Here is a 12467-nt window from a genome sequence, read left to right as displayed (position 1 = left end):
TCTCCAGGTCCCTCCTTCGAGGGAGGCTCAGAAGATGGTGACAAAGGAGAAGGCCTTTCCACTGGCAACTTCTCATCTGTGGAGCCACATCTTCTGGCTGCAAATTTCGTACTTTTAACATTAAAGCTCTTTCACCTCCACCCCCCAGTTGTTGTGTCACTTGCAAATTATATAGAACACCACAGAAAGCCAAAACTATAGAAAGTTTGAAATCTAGTGTGCACACTAGCCAGTGTAATTATTTCATTCTAATTGTGAGCATCCATCTGCCTCGGGAGACAATGGAGGAGTGTGCTTTTGGGGCTGAAGTCAAATTGTTGGAAGGTTGCAGCGCCTGCTGTGGTTGTAGAGACTGGCATGGGAGAGACATGTTTTGTTGCAGCTGGGGCAGATGAAGGGATCCAATTGTGTTACTGCAGATGCATCATGGTGTTTCTGCACTTCTCCCAGAGGTCATTCATTCTTTGGTCACTGCTATGGTTACATAGCCTGTCTCCAAGCACTGTGGTCATCTGCAAGCGATTCCCACATAGCAGAGTTGATGTTGCCAGCCTTCATGTTTGCAGACATCTTTGTAACACAGAATTGGTCTACCAATGGGCCTGGTGCCTGAAGCCAGGTCACCGCAGAGCACCCCTTTGGGGATCCCGCAATCTTACAATTTTTGGATGGTGTGTGGGATCATGACCTTCTAATACAAATTATATTCTCATACAAATACAGGAAAAGCCCATTATGCATCCCTTATGAAAATAGCCCAACCTTGTTTACTGGGTACTGTCTACACATCTCTCCAGGGTATCTGGCTGGGGACATTCCCAACCTTACCTGGAGGTTTTGGGCATTGACTCTGGGGCCTTCTGCATGTGAAACAAGCACTTCACCACTGAGCTAATAACATAAGAAACTGCCACATACAGAGTCAGCCCACAGGCCCATCTGGCTCAACACTGTCTATATACTGACTAGTGCAAACTTTCCAGTGTTACAGTCAGGGGACATAAGCTACCTTCCCTGAAGATGTGGAGGACTGAACCTGGGGCCTTCTGCACAAATCACATGCTATACCAAGCTACAGCTACTGAATGCTTCTTGCACTGTGATATGCTGTTTTTATTGAAAAATATTTGGATAACAATGTATCACAAATATTTTTTTTTTGTTATTTAGTCATTTAGTTGTGTCTGACCCCATGAACCAGAGCACACCAGGCCTCCCGCAGTTTGGTCAGATTCATGTTTGTAGCTTCGAGAACACTGTCCAACCATTAAAACAAATCCAATATCCCCAAATCTTTCGTTAACTTGTTTCATCGACCTCCCCACACCTCCCTTTTTTGTATTCTACTTATTAATTATCTCAGCAAATCCTTTCCATCTTTCACTATATTCTGTCATTAAATTACCTTAATTTATTTTAACCTTATCTTACCATAAAAAGCCCTAAAGCTTAAAACTTATTTATACATAATTCCTTATAGCATTTCTACTAAAGCCAAATAGTTTCATTCCAGCATTTTTTCTAACACTCATTAATTTTACAATAATTCTCTAAATGAATTTTTAAACATCTTCTCATGTAGCTGTTCCAGTAAAGCGCTTGTATTGCAAAAAGCAAGCACTAAGGCTTCTTCTGGGCACATTCTTGTTCAAGGTCAATGTCTGGTTCCCACGATCTTTAATCTCTACAGCTGTAGAATTCCCCAGATCGACTCCAGCAACAGTTTCACAAGCTCCCTCTGGAGGAAACAATTTCTGTTTGTATCCGTCTTTTTGAAAGCAGATCCCGCAACAAAATTACTTTCGTTTTTCAGATATTTTGTTCCTTTTAAATGAAGGAAACATTGGAATCAATATGTTTCTCTTTTTTAACTATCTTTCAAAAAACGTTTTATTCACAATCAATGAACTTCCCCAAAGCGTCTGTCTCTGACACCCTGTTCCCAGGTTCAAGACGGTGGAAATTTATCTTTCCTTACTCTCTCTCCTGCAGGTTTAAACAATCTAAGATTTCCCCCCTCTTCTCCTGCTTCCTAGGGGGGGTTGGTAGTTTTAACTGATGGAAATTTAGTCCTTTACAAACGACTTTCCAGACTTTAGCTTGCAATGTCTATGCTTCAATCTATTTACAAAAGCGGAAGGCGGACTTCCTGTTTAGACCTTCCCACTTCGGTGCCAAATTAAGATGTTTCATAGTCCAATTTTCCATTCTACTCACGGGTACTTGTTTAGAGTCCAATTGTCCACAGGAAAAAGTCAGCGCTCTCCAGCAACAGCAATGCGGCTTCACTCTGTGAAAAGAGCAGTCGATTCGAAGCACCGCGCCGCTCACCCCACGTCACTCCGGATCCCTGAAACCGGGTTTCCACGCGAGTAGGGGAGGCACAAAAGGTGCCAGCCGAATCCCACGTCTGCAGGCTTCTCCCGCCTGTGGTTTTTAGTGGGTCTCCACCTCGCCGTGGCGGTCCAGACCCTAATTTCCACGAAGCGGATTCCTCCTGGTCAGAGGAAATCCGCCATTGCCGGAGGCGCTAACCCGGAAGTCCATCAGGGTCTTTTCCAGGGAGTCTTCTCTTCTCATGAGGTGGCCAAAGTATTGGAGCATCAGCTTCAGGACCTGTCCTTCCAGTGAGCACTCTGGGCTGATTTCCTTAAGAATGGATAGGTTTGATCTTCTTGCAGTCCATGGGACTCTCAAGAGTCTCCTCCAGCACTATAATTCAAAAGCATCAATTCTTCGGTGATCAGTCTTCTTTATGGTCCAGCTCTCACTTCCATACATCACTACTGGGAAAACCATAGCTTTTACTATACGGACCTTTGTTGGCAAGGTGATGTCTCTACTTTTTAATATGCTGTCTAGCTTTGTCATTGCTTTTCTCCCAAGAAGCAGGCGTGTTTTAATTTTGTGACTTCTGTCACCATCTGCAATAAATACTGTAAATCTAATGAAGAGCGGTGATAAAAACATAAGAAAGACCTGCTGCCACTGTAACCTGTTTTGTTTTATTCATATATGTGCTGCTGATACATTTGCAGTCGCGCAGCGTTTTGTAACGTTTGTTTGTGTTATGGATTTCGGACTGCGAGGCACTTTGAGTTCATCCGTAGCGGGTTTGGGGGCGTTAATACAAGTTAAAATGCATAATAATAATAACTGTGATCGAACCGGGGGCTAACAACAAAACGTTCCCCACCGGTTCCACCAGCAGCGCCAGCGCCGCATGCGCAGGGATGCAGCGCCCAGGAGCCTCCCCGCGCCATGGATGATTCTGCCAGTTATGCAAGGCACTTCACGGCGCAGAGCTCGGAGTAGGACACCTAGCGGCGGCCCCGCACCATAAACTGACCACTGCTGCGCCATACAGGTTCCAGGGCTCGGTAGCGCGCAGCCACGCGCCGAAGATAACTCATAAACTCCGCGGCTTAACTAATGTGCCCGTTATTGCTTATGCGCGTTGCGGGGCTGGCGCGGCTTGTCAGAGGGAGGAGGCGGGCCCCGGAACATGAATCCCCACCGGAGTTATGCAGGGCGGGCACGGCGCGGCGCCTCCCCACGCAGGTTCCGGGGCGGCGCCATGGTATTGCGGCGCCGCGGCTGTGAGGAGAAGCTGGCGGCAGCGGCGGCAGGGCGCGTTCCGCTGAGGCGGCTCTGACCACCAGAATCTCCCCTCCGTCCCTCTCCGCTATGTCCGAGGCGGCCGTGGCCGACACGCGGCGCCTCAACTCGAAGCCGCAGGACCTGACGGACGCCTACGGGCCGCCCAGCAACTTCCTGGAGATCGACATCTTCAACCCGCAGACCGTGGGCGTCGGGCGGGCCAGATACACCAGCTACGAGCTCCGCATGAGGGTGCGTAAGGGAGGGGGCGAGGGCGGGGTGAGGGAGGAGGGGGCGGGGCCTCGGGGGGGGTCTTCTAGTGGGCGGGGTGTCAGTGGGAGGGAACGGAATAGGGCGCCCTCGTGCCACGCCCAATACCTGCCTTATTTGAGGGGGGGGATTCCGACCCTCATTTCAATTCATGTAAAAAAATCATTTATATTTTTTTCTAATTACCCTGTTCCTGTAAGCAGGATAGGCAGGAATGTTATAGTTACATGGAGGCCATGGGGTAGGTGCAGTATAAAGGGGTGGTGCGGCATAGTGGTTAGATCGTTCTGTGGATAAAGAGGTGGCCCTGGGTTGGGAGAGGCTGCCCACTCTGTTACAAAGCACACATGGGCTTGCTCAAGCTGATCCCGCCTCACAGAATGTTGCAAGTAGTGAATGGGCTTGTAAGTCGGCGTGAATCTGCTAAGCCAGGGGTCGGCAACCTAAGGCCCATGGGCCGGTAGCAGCCCACAAGGCTTGTCTAACTGGCACATGGCGACCCCTGGCACCCCCCGCTCTTACCGGCGCACCGTGGGGATCGACATCCGGGTTGATGGCACCTGTGCGAATGTGCACAGGCACTCCTCCAACCCAGATGTGTGCCGAAAATAGTGTGTGCACATGCGTGCAGGATGAAGAAGTGCCTGTGCACGTGCACACACACTATTTCCGGCGCACTTCTGGATCAGAGGAGCGTTGAAAAATAGCGTGTGCGCACGGGCGCTCCTCTGACCCGGAAGAGCGCGCATGCACACATGCTCTGGCCCATCCTCTGACTGGCCCATCCTTTGATAAGGTTGCTGATCTCTCAGCTAAGCCTTTAGCACAGGCTTGGTTTCTTTTTTGATTTGGGGTAGTATCTGGTGCATCCTTGGTGCACACCTGCCTGATGTCACCATGGATCCCAATTGTGGCTGTGTGGGGCAGCCTTGGAGAAGAATCAACTTAAGCAGAGACTGAGCGGTGTGGGGGGTTAATGCTTTCCCCACCTTTCCCCTCCCTATGCCTTTATTTTATGTGCATTCCTAGATATGTGCTGAGAAGCCACACTGAGTTCAGGGAAACTTGCTCCCTGGTAATCAGGTAAAGCAGGGGCTCAAAAGCCAAGCCATTGACCTCCTGCCTTTGTAAATTTTGATACCTCTATGGTAGTTTTTAATATGTGAATGGTGCTACGTAACCCCTGGGTGGATCACACAGACCACCAGTTGGGAACCACTGATGTAATGGATTGCAACTATAACATTACATATGCAGAGAAAAGAAACACAAGGGTGCATCTGTAAGAGTGAAACCACATGCCCTCATCTGCCCCAGCTGCAACAAAACATGTCTCTCCCTTATCAGTCTCTGCAGCCACAGCAGGCGCTGTAACTCTCCCCGTGATTTACCCCCGATGATGCACTCTTCTATTGTCTCTCGAGACAGACAGAGGCCAACAACAATACAGTAGCCTACATCATGGTGTGGAACCTATGGACCCCCATATGTTGCTGCACTCCAACTTCTATCAATCCCAGCCAGCATGGCCATGGTCAGGGATAATGGGGTCCAACAAACACCTGGGAGGGCCACAGGTTCTTCATCCCTTTACAGTGAGATTAGCAAAGCATTTGTTGCTGCCCTTAGGATCTTACAATATAAAATACTAGTTGGATTGGAATAGGGGGGACCAGTCAACTCAGCATAACAAAAGTAATTTTAGTTACTGGTATGGAACAGATGACAATTCTGCAGAATGGGTATTTGTGACCTACATGTCCTTCTCAGGCAATTAGTTGCATTTTAAGTTCCTTCCCTAGAAAGGAGCTCTTGAAACACCCTCTTGACTAGTGGAAAGGATTTTTGAGTCTGCAAGGGGCAGGATTTTGCTGTATTGTAGAATAGCTAGAAGGGGTGAGTATCTAGAAGTGGTTGTCCTGGGCCTTGCCATTAAAGCAATTGTGCCACTGCACTATAATAGTGCCTGCTACCTAGCTGAAGCAGTTGCTTCTGAAGAGTAAAGGTAAAGGGACCCCTGACCATTAGGTCCAGTCACGGACAACTCTGGGGTTGCGGCGCTCATCTCGCTTTATTGGCCGAGGGAGCCGGTGTACAGCTTCCGGGTTATGTGGCCAGCATGACTAAGCCGCTTCTGGCAAACCAGAGCAGTGCACAGAAATGCCGTTTACCTTCCCACCGGAACGGTACCTATTTATCTACTTGCACTTTGTGCTTTTGAACTGCTACTGAAGAGTAGATTACTGCAATGTGCTCTACGTGGCGGTGCCCTTTAGGCCGAACTGAAAGCTGTAGCTTGTGCAGAATGCAGTGGCTTGACGCTCAGTGGGCCGAAATATTGCCATTTTATTATATTGTTGCTGAAATAATTGCAGTTAGACTGCAAGTTGGGCTAGTTTCGTGATGCTAGTTATAGTATAGAAAGTTCTACAGTTTGGGATCAAGATTACTAAAAGATTGTATCATCCCAACATACATACCCAACCAATCACTGTCCCATGTGAGAGAGCATCCTGCAGATATAGTTCTATCAGGAGGTCTATTCCACACAATGTTAGAATTGGGTCTAAGCTGTGGTAGTACCTACCCTTTTAAAACTCCCTCTAGTTGCATGTTGGACTGGTGTTTTCTCTGTTGCTTTTCACCTGCTAGAAGTATTCCTCTTGCAGCAAGCCTTCTAAGTAGCTTAGGGTTAGAGCTCAACCTTGAGCCTACCAAGTGGCGATGGCGACGGCGAAGAGGACCTTCTTCACCGCCTCTATTGCATCTGCAGAAAACAGCAACAGCAACAGGAGACTATTTCAGGTGCTTAGCAATCTATCGGAACCACCTTCATCACCGGGGCCGGGTAGGGACCCCAAGATCTCCTGCAATGCTTTTGCAAAGTTTTTGCAGATAAAGTCACTCAGATTCGGAAGAAGGTAGACTTCACTGTGGGAGCAGGGTTAGGGTGGAAGAGTGCTGGAGTCCTGTCTAGTCATGTTATATGGGATCAATTCCAATCTGTTACCTCCGAGGATGTGGACAGGCTGCTTGGACGAGTGAAACCAACCACCTGTCTCCTTGATCTTTGCCCATCCTGGCTAATAAAAGCAAGCCGGGAAGGACTAGGTGATGGGCTCTGCGGGGTGGTGAATGCTTCCCTCTCCAAGGGAGCCTTCCCTGGCCCCCTGAAAGAGGCGGTCATTAAACTGCTTCTTTAAAAAACACCTTTAGACCCAGCCAACATGGTCAACTATCGCCCAGTCTCAAATCTTCCATTCTTGGGCAAGGTGGTTGAGCGGGTGGTTGCTGAACAACTCCAAGCATGCCTGGAGGATTAAGACCATTTGGATCCCTTCCAATCGGGATTCAAGCCTCACCATGGGACTGAAACTGTCTTGGTCGTGCTGATCAATGATCTCTGGCGGGCTAGGAACAAAAGTGAGAGCTGTTTTCTAGTTCTGCTGGATCTCTCAGCGGCCTTTGATACCATCGACCATGACATCCTTCTGGACCGTCAGGAGGGGCTGGGAGCTGGGGGCACTGTTATACAGTGGTTCCGCTCCTTTCTCCTGGGCCGTATCCAGAAAGTGGTGTTGGGGGATGTGTTCAGACCCCTGGGCTCTCACTTGTGCCTCAGGGTTCCGTCCTCTCCTCCATGATTTTTAATATCTATATGAAGCCGCTGGGAAGGATTATCGGGGGTTTGGGCTGGGTGTTCATCAGTATGTAGATGATACCCAGCTCTACCTCTCTTTTAAATCAGAACCAGTGAAGGCGGTGAAGGTCCTGTGTGAGTGCCTGGAGGCAGTTGGAGGATGGATGGCAGCTAACAGATTGAGTTTGAATCCTGTCAAGACAGAAGTACTGTTTTGGGGGGATAGGGGGCAGGCAGGTGTGGGGGACTCCCTGTTCCTGAATGGGGTAACTGTGCCCCTGAAGGACCAGGTGTGCAGCCTGGGAGTCATTCTAGACTCACAGCTGTCCATGGAGGCGCAGGTCAATTCTGTATCCAGGTCTACCAGCCCCATCTGGTACACAGACTGTCTCGCCAGAGTGGTGCATGCTCTAGTTATCTCCCGCTTGGACTGCTGCAATGCGCTCTATGTGGGGCTACCTTTGAAGGTGACTTGGAAACTGCAATTAATCCAGAATGCGGGAGCTAGACTGATGACTGGGAGTGGCCGCCGGGACCATATAACACCAGTACTGAGAGACCTGCATTAGTTCCCGGTACGTTTCCGAGGATAATTCAAAGTGTTGGTGCTAAACGGCCTCGGTCCTGTACACCTGAAGGAGCGTCTCCACCCTGATCATTCAGCCCGGACACTAAGATCCAGCACTGAGGGCCTTCTGGTGGTTCCCTCACTGGAGAAGTAAGGTTACAGGGAACCAGGCAGAGGGCCTTCTCAGTAGTGACGTCTGCCCTGTGGAACGCCCTCCCATCCAGGAAATAAGCAACTATCCTACTTTTAAAAGATACCTGTTAATGCTGTATTGTGTTTTTAATATTCGATTGGGAGCCACCCAGAGTGGCTGGGTAAACCCAGCCAGATGGGCTGGGTATAAATAAATTATTATAAATTATTATTATAATGTCTATCTCAGTTGATACCTGTACAGTGGTACCTCTGGTTACATACGCTTCAGGTTACACACTCCGCTAACCCAGAAATAGTTCTTCAGGTTAAGAACTTTGCTTCAGGATAAGAACAGAAATTGTGTTCCGGTGGCACAGCAGCAGCAGGAGGCCCCATTAGCTAAAGTTTTGCTTCAGGTTAAGAACAGTTTCAGGTTAAGTACAGACCTCCAGAACGAATTAAGTACTTAACCCGAGGTACCACTGTATTTGATTTGAATTGATTTTATGTATCTGCAGTTGTTACATTAAACTGTTAGTTAAAACAATTGCACATTGTTTTGTGTTTTGCATAAGTTTTTGTTATATTGCAAATTGCTTTGGTATGCCTAATGGGGAATGATTCATAAATCAATAATAATAAAGCAGTTGTCAATTAGAATTTTATCTTGCCTCCTTTCAGACAAATCTGCCGATCTTCAAACTGAAAGAGTCCTGTGTGAGGCGACGGTATAGTGACTTTGAATGGCTGAAAAATGAGCTAGAGCGTGACAGTAAGGTGGGTACAGGAAATGAACATCCACTCTGTATGCATAATAAATAGATCAATAGATAACTTTCTTCTTCATTCCTGTGGCAGAGAGCTCTCCTACTCTTCCCTGTTGGATCTAGTGGTGACCCTAACAGATCAAGCAGCAGAAGGAGAGTGGTTCTGCTCCCCTCTTAAGTTATGCTCTCAATGTTTCTAGATTGTAGTGCCTCCACTGCCTGGCAAAGCCTTGAAGCGCCAGCTTCCTTTCCGAGGAGATGAGGGCATCTTTGAGGAGTCCTTCATAGAAGAAAGAAGACAGGGCTTAGAACAGTTCATAAACAAGTAAGAGTGACACCTGGGTCTTCAATACTTCGGGAAGTGAAAGACTCTGGGAGAGGAGGATGTGTCATTGCACAGTGTAGTGACTAGATTGCATATCGTGGTTGCCAGTAACTCTAGGCATCATCTTAAGCTTACCATTGGTCTTCTCTTCATGTGGTATCCTAAGAACTGTAGTTCTCTAAAGAGTGCTTTTATGATACTCTGCAGCAACTTAATGCTCTTCAGATGTTTTATACTACAATTTACCATCTGTCCCAGCCAGCAGGGCTGTAGGATGCTGGGCCTGCTGGGAGTGTGGCTGTGATGGCCAGGGCTGATGCAAGTTTTTGTCCAGAACATCTGGAGGGCACTGGGTTGGCAAAAGCTGCCTTAAGTGGTGAAGAGCCTGCAGTTATGCTGCCTCAAGTCTGTTAGAAATGCTAAAATGAGAAAGCTGGTTTATTGTTAAATTATTATTTTTTAAATTTATAGTCATGACAGAAACAGTTACTAGCCAGAGACTATCAACTTATATCTTCCCATTATCTGACTTTCTCCCAACCCCTTGTAATAAGGCTCCACCACTCTCCAGCTGCTTCTTTCAGGGAGGAAGTAGGGAGCCATGCCCACTTCCTAAACCACATACAGCCGTGATTCAGCAGCTGGGCCATTTCTGCCTGGTAAACTACTAGGATGAGCCCTATCACACAAACTTATCAGACTACAGTTCTGAAAATCTGCTTGTGGGGAAAGAGAGACATGATGGCTATTCTGATACAAAACCAAAATGTTTGTAGCACAGACAAAACTGAAGGGTCTACAATCCAGTTGTCAAGGAAACTACACTTCATACACAGAATCTGGCAGTTGTCTCTGGATGCTGAACTTTAGAAGCACAACCTTCTATATCCCTGTACAAATTCAGAGATGAAAAGCCCTCCTGGGCCTGTTTCTTGGGGAGGATGCATGCTGGGGGTGCTGAGTGCCTCCAAAGACTGGAGAGATGGGATTGGTGGCAAATGAAAATAACAGAGGCCAGCCAAAATAGATGGACAATGCTGCAAGTGTCCTGGGTGCTTGTGTGTGCTGCTGTTGCACAATATGATCTTTCCTTGCCTTGTACAGAATTGGGTAGCTGATTGCTAATCTAACACTTCTTCTTGTTCTTGGCAGAATTGCTGGACACCCGCTGGCACAGAACGAGCGCTGCTTACACATGTTCCTGCAGGAGGAGACTATCGATAGAAATTACATCCCAGGGAAAGTCCGTCAGTAGAGGAGTCTGGCATTCTCCATTTTCTCTCCCCATGCAAAAATGACATTTATTTTTACACTGCCCCTCTTCCGAACCAGCTTTTTTCTCTTTAAACCTCCTCACTTGTCTAGTGTGCCCACCACGCCATCCCACCCCATCCCACCCCTTGTTAGGCAGCAGCGTTGGGTTCTGTTGGTCTTTGGTCTCTGCATAAAAAGGTGAGAACCTGGGAAGAGCTTGTGCCTATTGGTGGATAGGTAAAGCTTGCTGAAAATGAACTGGAGACTAGTGTAAGGTATTGCAGCGTACATCAGAGCTGCTTTTCTTCCTTTGTGTAAGAATATGGAGGATTATCCAGCATGTGTAAGTGTGCTCCTTGCCACAGGTTTCCTAGGGAAGTCATGGTACTGAGGCTCCTTTTCTTGGCTACTGCAGAGATGTTTCAGGTTTTTTTTGTTAGCATCTGTGCCCATCACCCCAGAATGATTAAAAGTGGGAAGCAAAAAATGTTTTCCCCTTAGCTTGCTAGGAGGGTACTGTAGACCAAAAGCAGTTTGGAAGCTCCCTTTATTGAGCAGAAAGGCCTTCTGAGGGACTTCAAGTGACCCCTTCAGTATGCCTTGAGGTTTTAGCTGCTAATCCTACCCCAATAACCTTTGGGCTTTGTAGAGTTAGAGGCAGACTTGCAACCCAAAGAACAAGGCACCCTTTGGGAGCCACAACTTCTGGTAGCAGAATGGCTTCTTGAGAATGCATGGGCAAAGCAAACAGTGGCGTCTCAGAAGCAGGGTTCATGTTGAGGACTGGGCAGGAAAGGTTTGGTGGCTGGCTTTTGATGGTGAAACCTGTAGAGCAGTGTTTTCTCTGAGGATTGCACCTTGGCAAGTTTAAAGATGGAGCACGTGGAACCTAAACTAAGGGATGTTTCGCATGCCGCTTCTGTGTTCAGTGGATAGCTTCATCTGGCCTCTTGTCTGTGTCCATTTGGGGTTATGGTGCAAAGTTCCCTACTGTTTGTTTAATATTTAATCTGTTGGGAGGTCTTGACCATGGTATCTGTACAGCCTCTTTGTTTGACCTGAACAAGAAACTTTGTGATCCCTCCAAAACTCTGGCCTGCAAGAGGTGGGGGCAGGGAGAGAGTCGTATCAACCTAAGTAATAAAGTGACCGTAATCACAAAGTTCCCTGTTCTGAAGTTTGCACTATTTGGAGTGAGCAGTACAAGTGTGTCTTGGAGGGGAGAAAGAACTGGTATATACAATTCTGCATGTTTCAGGCAAGAGGTTGTGGATATACACCACCCACCTATGGGGTAACTGGATAGCAGAAAACTCTTCTCTGGGCTCCCAATGCAATGGCTATGCAGAAACTGTCACTGCACGGACCACTCTCATCTGCTGCTGGAGAGGTGCTAACATTCCTGTTGGAAGCGGCCTGCTGCTGCCTCGTGGATCTGCATTAGCTATGAGTTCTTCAAATTCCTTCCTTCATTTGGTGCACAAGTCTGGAGATCAGAGGCTCTTGCTGCTGTATGTGTGTGTTTTTGTGTGTGTGTCTATATTTATAGACACACACACATACATATCCATACTGATGTGGGGCTTGTAATTCAGCAAACTATGTCTTCAGTTTACTGTTTTATGTAATGTCCAAGACTTGTTCATATTAAACCACTGTGAAGCCAATATGTCTGTGTCCTCTATCAGTCACCGGCTTTTCTAAGTACTTTTGGGTAAAGCTTTGGAAAGGAGTCATTACTCTCTTACATGTCAAACGTGTCATTTGTGTGATGATTGAGTCTGAGGATTTATTGTTTATTTACACTTGGGTCTTCTCAGGCAGTAGTCTCTGGTGCCTCTTGGGACTCACAGCCAGCACAAGGCAGAGAGACCAGCAGGAGCAACAGGCAAAGGCAAGTGGTACTAG

General features: G+C 47.5%; 1 protein-coding gene across 1 annotated transcript; it reads left to right on the top strand.

The window, feature by feature from the left end:
- Window positions 1–3563: 3563 nt before the first annotated feature.
- On the top strand, window positions 3564–12226 carry SNX12 (sorting nexin 12). Its single transcript, XM_081179996.1, has 4 exons — window positions 3564–3852; window positions 8895–8990; window positions 9181–9305; window positions 10458–12226. The coding sequence occupies exons 1-4, from the start codon at window positions 3688–3690 to the stop codon at window positions 10558–10560; spliced, it is 489 nt and encodes a 162-aa protein (XP_081036122.1). The 5' UTR covers window positions 3564–3687; the 3' UTR covers window positions 10561–12226.
- Window positions 12227–12467: the final 241 nt, after the last annotated feature.

The sequence above is a fragment of the Podarcis bocagei genome (genome assembly GCF_964188305.1).
Source record: "Podarcis bocagei genome assembly, chromosome: Z".
NCBI classification, from domain to species: Eukaryota; Metazoa; Chordata; class Lepidosauria; order Squamata; family Lacertidae; genus Podarcis; species Podarcis bocagei.
Note: the sequence above shows the minus strand (reverse complement) of the source record. Positions and strands in the feature narration are given on the sequence as shown.

Excerpts from the sequence above, each read along its gene's own strand:
- SNX12 (XM_081179996.1), top strand. The coding sequence starts at position 3,688 with ATGTCCGAGGCGGCCGTGGCCGACACGCGGCGCCTCAACTCGAAGCCG. Across the intron at positions 8,991-9,180 it reads AGCTAGAGCGTGACAGTAAG|ATTGTAGTGCCTCCACTGCC; the intron begins GTGGGTACAGGA and ends CAATGTTTCTAG. Across the intron at positions 9,306-10,457 it reads TTAGAACAGTTCATAAACAA|AATTGCTGGACACCCGCTGG; the intron begins GTAAGAGTGACA and ends TGTTCTTGGCAG.